General features: G+C 34.1%; 1 protein-coding gene across 1 annotated transcript in view; it reads left to right on the plus strand.

Annotated features, from left to right (window-relative positions):
• SGCZ (sarcoglycan zeta) overlaps positions 1 to 16,814 on the plus strand; it is a 240,196-nt gene that overhangs the window by 210,008 nt on the left and 13,374 nt on the right. The window contains exon 6 of the mRNA XM_049790941.1: positions 6,534 to 6,606. Coding sequence (XP_049646898.1) covers positions 6,534 to 6,606 — 73 coding nt within the window. The remainder of the gene's footprint in view (positions 1 to 6,533; positions 6,607 to 16,814) is intronic.

Here is a 16,814-nt window from a genome sequence, read left to right on the forward strand (position 1 = left end):
AAATTCAATTTTTTTAATATAGACAAGGACATTTTTTGTTCTGTGTTCCATTATTGTGAACCCAGTATCATTTATACCATTTTAAGAAAAATGCAAATCCAGACTATCATATACAACTAGGAAAAGAAGATGATTTTTTGGTTTTTAGGAATTATTTACTGTGAAATCTAAATGTAACCTTTAAATCTATTCATATATCTAGCTATTGTAACTTTTCAAGGAGACGGTATCAATCCAAGCAGAAAGTGGTTGTAGTTAATTTTTATTGTCACGTGTATCTCCATATGTCATTCATCACAGGGGAAAAAAGTAAAAGACGCTATGAAAATTTTTTTTTAAAACTTGTTCTTTGTTCAATTTCTGTCATGTTTTGAAAAAATATTCAATTTTAATATGATTTCTCAGAAGTTTAATTTAAATCTATAGACTCTTTTCATCCCAGAAGTAGCATTTAGAATAGCTATTTCCAATTATTAATTGGATTATGTTACTACTATGCTCAGTCCAAATTTTATTCAAATAGATTCACTTTTTCTGCAAAGCAAACCAAGTGGCCAAACAGAGATTTTGGATGTGAACTTTCAAACAAGTATGTGGATGAGCAGCTGAACACATAGGCATAATCCAGTTTCATTTGCATTGCAAGACAAGAGGTGTCTTAACTGCCCACGATTAGGAAGCAATGTTTCAAATATTTGTACTCAACAGAAGTTAAGATGATATTTAAGAAAATAAATACTGACTGTTGCAATTTTGCAAGTATTTCCTGGAATTGCATTTTGCTTTGATCAAAATTTATCACACTGAAGATGCTGAATTTTAATTTATTGGGGAACTTATCCTTCTTATCTAAATGAAAGGCTTAGTAGATGTCTTGCTTTAGAAAGGTTGCCCTACAGAAAATATGCATCAAACATTAGTCATGTTTAAGGGCATTGAGTAATGATTCCAAATAATTCATTTTAGAATTTACTTTTATTAGCAGCTTACCTCTGAAGACTTTGATGCTCATGCTTTAGTTTAGAAGAGAACAGCTGCATCTAGTCAGGCCATACTACAGCTTTGTACCTATAATATACCTCCAGTATGGCCACGTCAGTATGAAACCTTCATTATTTAACATTATTCAGTTTTGCTGCTGAGGGACTCTGCAAGATTGAAATCCCAGCAATCATGCCAATCCTACTTACTTTCATTTTAGTTACATGTACCTCCATAGAAAAAATCCAGTTGCATTGTCCTCTTTTAATACAAGTACCTAGCTAAATTACATTTCAAGCCATTTATTAAAATTGAAAGTCTCGAAGAGCTGCGCAATCAACATGTGGTCCAGAAGCTGCATTCTCATGCCTTTGGGTTTCTAATGAGCCCGAGATAAATTATAATAACTGGGCTTTTAAAAAAAGAAACAGCAAGCGTTTTCTGTGGTCTTTTTATGATCATTGATCTGCCTAGTTGAATATTTCTGTTTTTTTCAGTCTGGCAGTGATCAGCTCTTCAAAGGTCTTAGTGTTGAACAACAGCTAGCTAATCTCACAAAGGCACTTTTAAATTTTAGCTATGTACACATGGTAAAAGAATTAAGAATTGGTATTTTTTTATTGCAATTAAACTTTTAGAACATAAAAACTATGTTTTCAAGGTCTCTTCAAGGTAAAGCAATCTTGATTAATTACTCATATTTCTCTTTGAAACCTGTGGATGCTTTAACTTAATAATGAGTTTGCAACGAGTAAAATTGCAAGCTTCAAAAATGATAAATATTTTACAAAGTCTTCTTTAAACTCTCTAACTCAGTGGACAAATTGACATTACAGTCTAATGCTTGCATAATTTTAGTACTTCATCATATCGCTACTTGATGTTTCTGAAAAACCTAGAGAAAGATCAAGGCAGTAAGATTCAACTGTGCCTGTGACGCTGCAATGCCATATAATTTGTCCACATCAAAGTGCTAGACAATTGCACTGTCAGTACAGTTGAGGTGATTCGCTTACAAGAATGGATGTGAAAGGTGGGATAATGCTAATATATGGTTCATTTTTCACAGCAGAATAATTTATTGGTTTTTGATTCTTGGCTCATCAACTCTTTAGCTGGCATTCTTTTCACAAAAAGAATTAGCTCTGCTAATCAGTATGCTCAGGTGCTGGTCTTTTCATGCTAGTCAGTTATTAAGTCACTGAAAGGTATCAGTGTTGTTCTGTGAGCTAAGTCATAAATTATGAAAAGATTATTTGCTGGTTAAATAAATGACAAAATTTCCTCAGCATGCACATACATAAGCAAATATAATCCAGCACCAAATAACAACATTGCACTTCCATTGTTTTTATGAAACCTGCCATTTCCAAAAGGCGGAATTTCAGGAACCATTAAATTGAGTAGAAATTAGTAGTTTACAGTGGTGTCTCTGAATTCTCAATATTCAGTTTCATCAGGAACGTGAGACTAGTTTTGCTTGTAGCGAAAGGGGTTTGATTTGCTCTGTCGTCAAAAAAGTGTGTTTTAAAGGTCCGGTGTTTATAAAACTGCTATTCATAAAGAGGTTTCTCTATAAATAGAGGATTGGACTTCCAGCTTTTTTGCCTGACTCGTGCTATTTACTGAGTTTTCTCCAGCAACTTCTATAGCGACTGGTATTCTTTGACCAGTAGTTTGCCTTCACAGATGCTTCTTTCTTAGTGAAGTCTTTACTTAACTCATTCTCTTCCACTGGAAGCTAGAGGTGGGAGTAATTTTATTCAGTTACACTTAGAGTTTTGATTTTACATCCTTTGCACATACTCCATGCCCTTGCTATTTTATTTCCTCTGAAAGGTTCACTTTTTATAGCTATCCATTCTGACTTATGTTCCTTTGAATACAGTTCCCTAACTACTTCCTTTTGAGTTGTACTTGAAAGGGCTTGAAGGTTCAAGTCTTTTCTTCCTATTCTTTTTTTGTATTCATTCATCCCTCTTTAGAATTTCACTCATCTCAAAGTAGGTCTCGGTTATGAATCTGTAAGTGAGGGATTACAGTTAATAGATCCTTCTTATTTCTGTAAAAAATAAGTGTTTTAACATTGTTAATTATTGAATAGCTAAAGTATATTTCTTTCATTAAAAAAAATCATGCTATTCACTTTAAATCCTGATTTATACTGTTATATTTATTATTCATAGAAAGGTATGTTGGTAGCACCATTTCCCAAGGAGTACTGAACTACATGATCTAATTTCCCATCAAAGCACTACAGATTTACATATAGCAAATTAAAAAATAAAGAATACCTTCCTATAGTTTTTCTTCTATTCTGTATTTTTAAGTAATGCTGATCCATGTCTTTTATTTGCTGTACAATCCCTTTCCATTTTTCTTGATCCTGCTGTTTAACTGCTGGAAACATGTCAGTAAATTCTGGCTGGCTGATCACCTTTCTTACTAAACCCAAGATAATTATAAGTGCCTGCTTTCCTTCCAGTATAAAATAAAAGAAATTTGAGATATTCTTAAACTTGTTGATTTTTTGAGCATGAAGCACTCACCACAAGAACTGTTATACTTTCACTTTTGAGGCTGAAAGAGAAGGAAAAAAAAGTATGTGGGATTGTATCTTGAAATAGCAAAAGGAGCACATTTGGTTTAGTGTGAGTTTTAATTATATTTTATTTAATTATATCAGTTTATCCTTAATTCTACCAGCCCGGATTTTCAGTCTGCTTGGACAAATTTGGTCTTTCTTTCCAAATTTGTATTTTGTAAGGGGAGAGGTGCCTTCTCATCTTTTAAACAAATGCTGCTGAAAGTGAGGAAATACTAATGCTGGCTTAGTACCAGCTGTCATTTATCTTTTGTTATCACTCTTTGCCTAATATTATCTTTGGCAGTTCTGATTGATTTAGTGTCTGACCCATACCACAGTGGCGTTTTATAGATCTTTGCATTAATTCTGCTCTTTCAAACATTACAGCTGTGGTCTTCTCATAAGTAAAGACTGGCAATTCTGCATCCTGCTCATTTATTTACATCTTCATATCCCATTGCCACCTTCAAAAATACAAAAAGCCTTTGTCCTTGAAAATATTTAACATTGCTGATTAAAAAGTTGAATGGGATCCGGAAGCACACTCTGACTTCTGATACTCTGCTGCCATAGAATTTCCTGTGTGCCATTATAGATGGGGGTGAGATTTATTTTGAGTGACAGAAAGCCTGGCTATACAGACATGCTATTCCTGTCACTTAACGGTAGCAGAACTGCAAGGCAACGTCAGGTTTAAAAAACAGATTCTGCACAGCACCTCTGTGAATACCTTTAGGTAAAAAGATATGCTGGTTTTTCCCTCCTGTGGTTCTTCATAACATGCGGCAAAGTTTGGTTACAGAAAGTGGATTTGGTTGTTTCTGGAGAGGTCTTCAAAGCAGCAGTCATAATGCAATTGTCTTCAGTATGCTTTGCCAAGATATTTGTAAAGCTTATACATTGCTGGAGATAAAAACCTAGGACTTTACCTCATGGATACTCCGTACTCATAGAGTATTTTACAATGAAGGGGGTGTTTTTTTCTGTTGTGTTTGTTTGTTTGGGGGGGGGGGAGTCTTTGTTTGTTTGTTTGTTTTTAAGAAAGTGGTGTTTAGAACATGACTAACAATGATGATTTTCTGACAATAATTTAGTTTAACATTTAATTAGATTTTTTTGGCTTGTTGCTCAGGACTTTTTAGCACTGTAAAAAGGTATCAATTAAACATTCTATAGCCTTATTCTGCTTTCAGGTCCTGATAAGATCTGTTTACTAAATGTTATTGGTTAACTGCAAAAATATCTACATATCTGTCTCCATTAACAGCCAAAAATTTTGAAAACACTTGTGAAATATTTAAGTGAAATATTTAAATAAAATATTTAAATAATTGAAAATACTTTATTGTATTTAAAATATTGTAACAATTATAGTGGTGCCTCTGTTGCGTGGAGCACTTCTTATACAGCTACTGTGAGATACTGTTGGTATGTTTTTAAGTTTAGTTAGAATTCAAGGCTCAGAACACAAGAAAACTTCTGTTGTTGAAATACGGCAATTAATCTCAGAATATTTAGTAATCAACTATAATTATGCCAGGCAGTTTCCTTGATCTTATTTCTAGTGACAGAAGGTAAATACATTACCTGTTTTACATGTGGTTTTATTCAGTTCTTTCATCTTTACTGGAGGTTCTCTGTTGGAGAGTCTTTCACGCAATAGTTCTAGGCTATTTTCATTGCACAGTGCCCAGTACACCATCTTCAGAAAAGGAAAATAAAAGCTTATAGCCACATGGATATTATTTAAAAAAAAAACAAAAACAAAAACAACTAAAGTTTATATAAATGGAAGACAAAAATAATGGCATTGGACAAATCAGTAAACAAAAATAGACATGATGATAACGTGCAGGGAAAAAAAAAGATATAAACTTCTGAACGCCTAAGAACATAGGTAGGCTATTGCTATCTATTAAATGTAAATTGAGTTGTATAAATGACTGTTACGTGTGCAATCCTTGTGTCTTAAAGTTAAAAGAAATACTTATTTTATAGTGTTGTTCAGTACATCAGTTTCTTGAGTTTTCTATTATTTTAACAAAGAACTTGCTGTAATCAGATCTTTATTATTTCTTTCATCCTTTTTCATTCTCCTTAAAAAATAATTTCATTTAAAATAATGTATTGTGTTAATATTTGTCTTTTTTTTCAAATAACTTTAGTGAACATTTATCAGAACCCTAATTTTTTCATTGAAAAGGAGCTTTTCAATGAAAAATCTTGGTCATGTAATTCAAAATGTGGAACTATCATATGCAACTTGGATCTAGTTATAGAAATTAAAATTCAATAGAGAATCAATTTGGTTTTAGGAAATAGTTACCTGTTTTCTCTGCCTTGATTTTGAGTGCCCAGGAGGAGATACATGAGCATCCACTACCAACACTAAAACCAAAGGGCATTCCAGATAAGTGTCTTTAATTTCATTGGGAACAAAAGTTTTCAATGAGGAAAGTCTGATGGAAGGAAACTCTGAAGCTGTCAGATATTGAGATTCAGGCTTGCAAGTTCAGATGGTAGACTGTTATTTCAAAACTTTTGAAAGCTTAGTATCTCAATTTAAGGAATCAAAACGAGCATCATGCAAAAAATAGTAGACACTTCTAAAATGTGTTTTTGTCAAACAAATCTATGATATTCTTCTCCTTATCTGTAAAACAATCAGTCCCCAAAGTTTTGAGATGAGCATTCAGGCCAGTCAGTGCTGAAAAGTTTGGACCTATAAATGTTTTCAGATTTGTATATGAAATTCATCTATCAATAAGCAGAAGTCTATAGTTTTACAGGATGTCAGTCCAGATTTTGATACAGAAATGCAAACATAAATATGAAGAAATATTGATAGTCATTAATAAAGGATTCAGTTAAATATTTTGTCCTAAAAATGTCAATTTGTGGTCATACATTTCAATGTGTATTGTTTTCCAAAGTAATTATACTGTATTTTATTTATGTATTTTAGGCACGGAAGGGGCAGTGTTTGGGCACTCTGTGGAGACACCCCATATCAGAGCAGAGCCTTCCCAAGACCTCAAGTAGGTGTTGTTCAAAAAGTTGTTTTAAAATCAAGTATTCTCAAAAATAATTAAGTCTTGATTAAAAGCAAATATCTGTCTAGTAATATATACTGCCTACGTAATGACTCATACATATCCAAAACACTGGTAGACTCCAATTTATTCTAACTAGCCAAAAAACCCCACAAACTTTTATGACACAAAATGTGAAATACATTACTTTTTATAAATTACTTGCCTCCCATAGTAGAATCATTGAGAAGTATATTTTCCCTAGAGATTAGAATAGTCAGGTGTTTTTAGGGTCAAATGAGTACACTACTGTCTAATATCCTCAGACCCAGATTTTTCTTTTTTTTTATGAGCTGTTACAGAATATGTAAGTCAAGTTAAAGAAAACAGTCCCAGATTTTTTCTTCAAGTGCTGTTTCTGGACTGTTGGGTTTTTTTGAATACTTCAAACACACACACTTAAAAAATTCATTACCAAGTGAGGCTACATTTGTAAATGTAAAAAATCCAAAGTTTTCTGTACATAGTCACAAAAGTGGAGAAATCGGTAAATAGTAAAAGATCAAGTCTAAAACTTGCTAAAGCATCTATAGACTGAGAAAGAGAAAATTTAGAAAGGTTTATGGTGAAAGCTTTTTCTTGAAGTTAATGTATGCGCACTGCTAAATATTAATATGTAATTTATATGGATAACTAATGGGAATATATGATAATCACAGAAAATCAAAGGTCTTTCCTTGTGTTTCTCTCAGCAGAACTGTTGAGAAACAGTATAGAATTTGATTCAATTCTAGTATGATTCCTAAACATTATATATGTATCCCTTTACCTGCCCAGCAGAGTTTACAATGAATTACTACAGAAAAACATTGTTAAATGCCCTTCCCTATACTTGCAAAGGCATTTAGGATCATTGACCAGTAATGATGTTGCAGATATCATGTGCAGAAAGCTGCCCGTGTGGACAATTTTAACCACTGTGTGGGGTGTAAGAAGTAAATGGTTGTGTTTGATAATTTGCACTAAACATTTTAAGGTAATGTAATGGTTTGGGGTCTTCCAGAGGACCCTACTCATTAGATTTTTCCCTTGAAAATCCCCATCCCCTACCAAGACTCCTGTCAGTCCTCTGTTGAGAGTAGTTGTAAAGGCATTTATTAGTGATGACCACCAAAGTAGTATGGTCTCTAATCAAAGGGAGTTCAGCAGAAATCAAAGTGGAAACATAACAAGGTTTTCTTTTTTCAGGGGCCCAAAAATCTGAGTAAGAGGGTGGAACTTGTCCCACTCAAAAGAATGTGTAGACACTGCTTTGTCTACTTCTTTCTAACAATTAAATAATAAAAACAGAGTGCAAATATATGGTAACCCTGTGTCTTCAGGATTATTTTCACTAGGGTTAAAATCGCCTCATGTTGCTTGTGAAACATACATATCGGGCATTCACCTCTCCTGTCTTTTGGCTTTATTCATTGCCATGATGCCATTGTTGCTTAGTTTTCCAACCCCGCTGTTCCTTCAGCTCATTTTTCTAAGTTACACTGAAATTAGTGAGAATGTTCCATTCAACTTTCTGCCCTCTCATTAATAATGAACTTAACTCAAAGTTTTTATAAAAAAAAAATGGTGAAATGGAAACCCTTGCTATTTGGTCAAGCAGCATTAGCTTATGTGTAAGTGATTTTATTCTTAATAAATACTGTACTGTGTTCTGGAAGTTTTTGCACACATATGCTACTATATATTAGTCAGGATTCAGTGATATTCCTTTTTTAAAACTCTCAAGTGATTTTAATCTTTTAAAAATTATGACATCTACTATTAGGATAGAGATTTCTTGGCTATTGGTATGAAACTTTCTAAAAGGTAACCTGCAGACCCTTTTTAACCTTGTAACTTGAAAGTACTATAAATAATTGTGGGTTTGTGTGGTATTTTCTGATAGCAAAATACAGTTAGACTTTCAGATCATATATATATACCTTTGAAAATTAAAATTACCATATGCCTTTTAATCTTATTTCAAATCACTGAAGGAAAAAAAAAAGCAACAAAAAATTGTTGGGGGTGTGTGGGTTTTTTTAAGGTCAAGCCCTGCATTCATTTTCCCAAGAAATAAATTGCCTCTTTTTTTTTTTTGCTATTTTAAAAAATATTGTCAGAAAGCAGTCATTTATTGTTTAGATGATTATTTGCCAAATATGCCCAAACAAATAGGTCACCAACCCTGATACGACATTTCCCCATAGCCTTGGAAGCTACCTCTGTCACAGAAATGAAAAAATACCAGAACACATTTTCTGGCCTCAGGCCCAACTGATACAACTACATTGATATTGTACAATCATTTTATCCTCTAAAACGGAATAGTTGCATCCTGAATGTTGAGCGGCAATGGTCTTTGACTCATGTTCCCCTCCAACTATTGCCTGCAAATTGTTTGGGAGAGTCATAACTGACTTTCACTTGACTCTCAAATATGGCAGCAACTATTTAGCTGCATAGATGGTTGAGTTCCAGTCATCTGGCCTGGGTCCTAGCACTTTTTAATGTTTTAGTATAAATTTAGCCAAAGTCTCCAGCAGACCAAAATGGCAGTCCTAAAACGATGTATTTTTCCAAATGCGGCATCCCTGCACCTTGGGACTTTTGAAATTAATGGTAACATGGGAGAGTAGAAAGTTTTCTGAGCTGACGTTAAAATTCATTTTTTCAGTGGACACAGGTGATTGCAGTTTGACAGCAAGTTGCAATGCATCAATGCAAATATATTAGGCTATGAGAATACTTGTATACAGGTCTGAAAGATAAAAGAATTTACAATTACAATTACAAAATATAAATAATCCCATATTTTTCATGTTGGAACATGTATTTGTGGTCAAGTAATAAAAGTCAGACATCAAGGTATGAGTATATTTAAATAATACCCTTTTTATTTTTTTCCTCAAAAAAAGATGCAGGAAAACTATTCATAACCTTGAATATGCAAAAGAATTCACTACTGAATTTAAAAAGTGGAATTTTGACCACCTTGATTACTGGGAATAAAACTAAATTATAAAATTTGGACTAAGGTTTTGATACCCACAAGGCTCAGAGTGTTTACCCCAAAATTCCTGGGATTTGGCTCAATCTATTCTGGGCAGGGAGGCGAAAAGAGAAAGTCAGATTCATAATAGCTTCACATATCTAAACTTTGCCTCAGCCACTCTTTGTTCTATATCCAGATTATGAGGTCTTCAGGCAGAGAAACATCTGTAATATTTGCTATTAAAAATGTGTTTTGTAAAAGTAAAATTCAGTTGAAATTTAAAGTAATTCCTTCCTATTTGCCCAACCACTTTGGTCACATCTTCCTACTGTCTTACATTTTCAAATAATAGCTAGCGAGGGTTTGCTTTCAGAAAACGTTTTTCTACAATCCTTTGTGGAGGCTGGTAAGCCCTTTTGTGTTAAATCCCAAAACCTAATTAAATCTTACTTTCATTAGCTGGGATAAGCAGCATAAAAGAATCGTGCCTTAGAATCAGGAAAATGAATTATATCTTAATAATTTAATCTTCATATTTCACTACTTTTTCTCACAGGAACACAGTTAGGAAAACCAAACTGCCAATATAATAGGTCCCCAAATATTGGTTTTAGGCTAATAGTGCATTAAAACATGGTGCACTAATAGGTAATATCCATGCACAAAAGAGGAAGAGTGTAGTTAAATGCAGATGGCTTTGCCCTCAATAACCTCCTTAATAAAGGGGTAAATTAATTTGTTGTTGTTCTCTGGGGATCAAATTTAATAGTTTTTTTTTTTTCTCTTCTATGTCAAACCTTACATACCACTATCAGCTAATACTGCAAGCTAATGCTGGGCATAATGAGATGAAAATTGATCAAGCAGCAAGGAACCACCCAAGCTAGTAGGATCCCACTTTACCTCTGATAAGAATTGAAAAATACACAGATCTTGTGCAAGGCGTCTGTTTCACTCAGAGTTGCCTGATGGTTTGTAGGAGCCATCTTTTGTGGCTTTTAAGGGGTGGTTTACTAGTAGGGCAAAATATCTATTCTATAAAAGCCTGGAGCCAGAGAGGCATCAGAAAGGAATTTTGACATTAATTTGTTAGTCATCTGAGCAGGCTGAGAGTAACAAAAGCACTGGGATTCTGTTCATCTGTTTTACCCAGAAATTAAATAATAAGCCAAACCTCACCAAAAGGGAGAAGATGCAGCAGAGTAAAAAAAACCAGCTTCCTTCCTATGCTGTTTTAATAATGTCAGGTTCTAGTTACTGTCTCAGTATTCTTTTTTAGTACAGTGGAAATACTTATTATTTATGTTTTCAGAATTTGTGTTTGGTGTTTAAATAGTTATTTCAGTGTTTGGGTATGTGTATTGACAGAACCTTGTTTGCTTAGTCTTATCCCTAGCTGTTGAAAATATGATTTATTTTTTTTAACATACATGTTCATACAAAAATAGAGATGGGTGTAGTAAAAATTTGACAAATTGCCAAAAGTCAAGCTTCTTTTTTTACATATATATATATGCTTTTATATATATATAATTAAAAAAAATATTAAAAAGACATTGAAATAAATAGAGAAGAAAGCCAGTAATAAAAGTTATAATTACTATGCAGATAGAACACAGCAGGATCAAAAGTTAACTAGGTATGTCTCTTAAACTGAAAGAATAATTTGCCTTAGTGTTCAGTGACAATGATTAAATTTGACGTTGGAGAAGGGAAAAGGCTCTAGTTGGAACTGAGATATGAAGGAAAAAAGTATTGCTATCAGAATTGGTAGCAAAATTCATTGAGGTTCATGTGGTTAATTTAGGGTGCTGGATAGTCTTTATCCCTGCTCTGTGACTGAACTAAATGTGAAAATAAGGTCAAATAGCAAAATTTATAATAAAGCTTTCAAACTGGAAAACAGACACTGTGGGACTGATGGTTTGGCAAAGGTAGAACTTCTAGTGAAATGGATGGAAAAAATTATCATCTAGTATGTTATACGCTTTAGTCTGAACTCATTAGTATGCGATGCTTTGCAATATTATTTTAAAGGATTCATTAACAAAAAGAATTATTAAGGGCTTGAAAATAAGTAAAAATTGGGACGAAATAGAAGGTGGATAGATTGTGCCCATCCAAAGAAATATCTTCCCTTTGTAAGATACCTGATCTTCTAGAAAATAGAAAAGAGGTAGATCTCCCACGTGGGATTTAAGTAAAGTATTTGATATAGTGTTATATCTAATAGAAATAAAAAGGCAAGACAGAGAAGAGTGTATTTAAATAAATTTTAAGTGGTTTATAATAAGCATGTATTGTTCAGCCTGGAGGGAGATTGCAAGGAGAGTTTCTTCAGGATTGATCTTATTTCCAGTTTTGATAACTCTCTTTGTGCTAGAAGGAGGTACACAGGTTTGAAAGCACTGGCAATCAAAGACCTTGAGCACTGGAAGAAGAATACTGGGAAACTCAAAAGTATGATGGTGAATATTGGATGAAATATTAGATAGAAATTCGCATTCTGCCTCTCAGATGCGAGAAGTTCTGGAATAGCCGTTCAAAAGGAACAACAGGGACAAGTAAAATTCGTTATTATCAGTGACTGGTTTATGCTTGCTTTATGATTATTCCATGCCATGGTTTCAGGAACACATGGATGGGCTCCAAGCGTAGCTGTCTCAGGCTAACAGGATTTTGAATGTAAAAATAATGCCCTGAACTTGGAGCAACAGAAAGCATTTGCACTGTGCTGAGTTAATGAAAGACAAGGCAACTTTCTGCTCTGCAGATCAATCAGTGTGAAGGCAGCTGAGGATCTTTCTTTACCTGAAGCCCGCTCAGGTCTAACAGCAGCTATGAAGAGCAGAGGTGCTCAGAGTCCCAGGGGGAGACGCTCAGGGTCTCAATAGCACCCTGCTGCGTGCTCCCGCCTCCAGCAAGGCTTGTTGCATCTGAGGTTGCCGCGGGGCTGTTACACTGCTTCCAGACCCAAGCTCCTCTCTGCTATGCTTAATCTGCAGACCTGTCAAAGGAATTTCAGCAGAATAATTTTCCGCATGAGATGAAGTTTCCTCAAGATGTGGATCAAAACCACGTTGCAGTTTATCTCAGTTAAACTAGATCCGCTTATATCATCTTAAGGCCTTTTAGGGAAACAATATTGAAAGTATCATTAGAAGATTACAGATCATCTGGACTGTCACTTCCTAATCACAGGAAGCTAATGGTTTTCAAAACTGAGAAGACTGTATGTCAACCAGTTCTCATGTGTTTCCTTCCAGTTGTTCAAAGAGCCCCATTTGGCTCTTCAGCTGCCCCCAGGCACTTTATGTTCTGATCTTACTCGACAGCCACTTGAGCATTATCTGTGGGCATGTTGCTTCAATCTCCTTCTGACAAGACAGGTTTCTATTTTAATAAAATAAATTCTGAAAGATAGCTCAGGTAATGGAGCTATTTCTGGAAAGAAAATAAACTTTAAGTAAGGATTTTTAGCGGAGTGGCAGGGCATGTGTATAAGGCATTTCGGGTCAGAACAAAAGTAAGGGAGGTTATGGGAAAGAGAATGTTTTGTAGCTCTAAAATGTCAGGGTTACGAGGAATCCTTTTCCCATACCTCTCCTTAAGGGACTATTTTGGATTGTCTCGTACGCAGATCTTTGTCTCACAGCCTGAAAGTTTAGACTTTCAAGCATGTTGTGAAATTTCTCTAAGAAATGAAAGCTCCCATTCTAAACCTTACATTTCTTCTAATTGTCTTGATTTTCAACGGTTTGAGTTTTAGTGGACTTGACATTCTAGAATGCATGGGTTTTTATCACCTGAGATTCCAGTTAGGTTTCTGGTTTGTTAGGTTCTTAATATTATTTCTAATTTTGATAGTTTCTCTGTCTTTAGCTATTCTGGGTATGCCCTCACCCACGCTAAGAAACGACCATGCATTAAGTTCTCTTTAACGTTCCTCACATCACCTGCTTATTTTGTCAAGCTCTTGCTTTAAACTTTTTCTCTCTCCAGCACTCCTTAACTTTCCTTGATGCTTCTTCACTTTTTCTGAAAAACTCTTCAATGACATTTTATTCCTTACTTTTCCTCCACAGTAACTACTATTTTTTATATTCTCAGAGGAGACCCTTTATTTCCCTATGTGGGAAAATTGTTTTTCTGATTTATCATCTATGTCAAATAACATTAAAATACTCAGTTGTTTCAGGTGTCGCTATGATAATGCAGACCCACTGAACTGAAACCAGTGGCATGTACAGGGCAATTAGAACTCAGATTTGAGCCTGATGAGGTGATTTCTGGGTTAATGAGAATTTCAGGAGTTACAATAAGGTCATGCTGATACATGCCAAAGCCAGTGACATACCGAGCATGGACATAACATGAAATGCTATACTGAATGCCATTCTACTGTTCTGATTTAAGTCAAGAAAGTTTCCTCCTTATTTAAGTTTATTGTCCATCAGTTGCAAAATTGGATATTGGAAAAAAAAAAAAAAAAAAGTCATGTTAATGTTTACTTGTTTAGGCTATTACCTATTCCATAAAACATTTATTTAATTTTCTCTTACTTAAGGCTCGTGTTGTGAAGTCACAAAATAGAGAAACAAATTGTGCCCTTAAAGGTTAGGTTCCCACATTAATCAAAGAGAGCTTCACATGAACTTATGAGAATTTTCCTTTTATTAGGGATTCATGAGGCCTGCACATTTACCCTTGAATTTCAATTAAAAAAAAAAAAAATTCATCCTGAAAATATAAGTATTTGGTTAAAAACATCAGAATACAACCAACTTCAGGAAAAATAACTATTCTGGCAATGAGTCATATGCATCTTGCAGAGGTGCACATTTTGATACATGCAAATGTATCAAAAAGACTTTTTTGTCACTTTTATATATATGTTAAAAGGTGCATGTATAATCTTGTAAATAGTATAAGTAATGAAACTGAAATGAGTGAATAGTAATTTTATTTTCATAGCATTCCCACTACAATGTCAAAGGTAGATAATCAAGAATCCTCTGTTTGAATAGTTCACAATATCTTAAAAAAATGGCTTCCAGGTTTTTTGTCACCATGATCATAAAAGTCCCTGGTTATTCTTTATGAATACTACTGGAGTTTGCAGCCTGACTTCCAGGAAATGGACTGAACGGAAACCCTAATTTTATCTAGCACCATCAGTGTTCAGTGGACTCCTTTAAGGACTCTTGGTCTCACTAGAGGACTCTTGAAATCAGTTTCTGTGAGCGTCAGGGCAGCCAGCTGTTCTTTTCATAATAAGAGAATTTGAAATAATATATATTTAAAATTGTTTGAGGTTTCTGGAAAACAACAGTTTCAAAATTATTTTTTAAGAAAATTCTTAATTCTAATTGGGAACAAAATGGTTTCACCGGTGGAAGAGAAGGCCCTGCGTCCTATGAGGTTTGGGGGTTGGGAGTGCTTGTTTACAAGGAAGAAGTAAGAAGGGAGACAGAGAGACGCTTCACGTATCCATTTGCCTTCCCTTCTCCTCTTTGTGTATCTTACGTCTCTGCAGCACCAGTCCACCACAACTCTACCTACAGGCAGCAAGATCAATGTCACAATTATTTTAATCTATAGAAATCTACAAAAAGGTTACCAAGTCAATGTGTAGATTTTCCATTGGTTTTATATTTGCAAAACGTTTTGGGTTTTTTGTGTTTTTTTTTGTTGTTGTTGTTGTCTTTTTCTTTTTTTTTTTTTAATAATGGGATTCCTATGCTAACTGAAAAAAGCCACAAAAACCTAAGTTGGCAAAACCATCATATATGAAAGTTAAATTCTTAGAAGTATTGAAGTCTTTCTGGCCCCCAGGTGTAAAGGTGCCAATAAAGGGGAAACAAGTACCTTCTTTACATGTGCAATCTGTAGTTGACAGCATGTTTTTTAATCCCCTGTTTTGAATATAAATTCCAAATTGGTAGAAGTTCATATCAGTTGTTTTACTATGTAGCATGGGTTGGATCCACTGCTTAAATAGACACAAAGCAACTAAATTATTCACATCTGCACAGGGGCATCTTCTATTTCCTTCTATTTTAAGAAATACCTTCTGCTAGCCAACAGAGGAAAATTTACATAGATAAATCATGTCCCATGTGAATATGAGGGTTATGCAAGAGGTAAACCTAAACTATTTCTTAAAACCCAAAATGAAACCTTTTGGTTCATTTTAAAAATTATTTTTCTCTAATGCAATCTAGGTCAGCCTGTAAACAGAAAATACCAGATGAAAAATAAATGTTTCTGCATTTCTGATGAGAAATATTTTAGTACCTTCAAAGGAACATATTCCAGATATTTGAAAAGTTTCCTTTTTTGGCAATAATTCTTTAATGAATTCAACTCAAATTCATATAGCTTGATCCTCTGAAATTTATCTTTTTTCACAAATTAAGCATTGATAATTAAAAAGAAAAAAAGCCTTTCTCTGCTCTGGATAGCTCATCTGTCTGCATCACATATAACGAACTGACAGATTACATTATTTAAAAACCTCTTCTAAAAAGCCTCTTTGTCTTTCCTACAGAGTTGTAGTTTCTGACTAATAATAGCAGTAGTTACCATCTCCATCATAGCTGTTTGTTGTTTGGGAAAGAAAAAATAAATTATATGACTAGGATTCACTCATAGGTGTAAATACCAGTGTGACAGGCCATCACTAAATCTGAAAAGAAAGAAAATTCTTGATGTGCTATTGTAATAATGCACTTTTGCTTGGAGGGATGAGTATTATAATGTGGAGTGTTACAATAAGTTTATAGTAGCGATTAAAGCTTTCAGAAACATGACAAAGAAAAATATTATAGAGCAACTTTATATCAAACATAATTTATCTCAAAACATTGAGGAAATAAGTTATGTGTATAGACTTCTGTGTTTCTGGTAGCATGCTGCAGATTGTGCAGCTAAATCACTTTTCAGATGTAGATCATCCGAGGAATAATAAGAAGAAAAGTAAATTAGTAACTGTAAAACAGACTTAGGCATTCAATTTTACTAATCGATGGGTGGTGTTTTAAAAACTACGCTGCTGATCATCAGCCACTCATTGACATTTCTACCACATTATTTGATTTCAGGAAACTGCTAAAGAAGAAAATCTATTGTCTGAAAAAGAAATTTCTTCTCCACAGTGTGTAGAAGGCTGATATAAACA

Source organism: Accipiter gentilis, chromosome 3 (assembly GCF_929443795.1).
Source record: "Accipiter gentilis chromosome 3, bAccGen1.1, whole genome shotgun sequence".
Lineage (NCBI taxonomy): Eukaryota > Metazoa > Chordata > Aves > Accipitriformes > Accipitridae > Astur > Astur gentilis.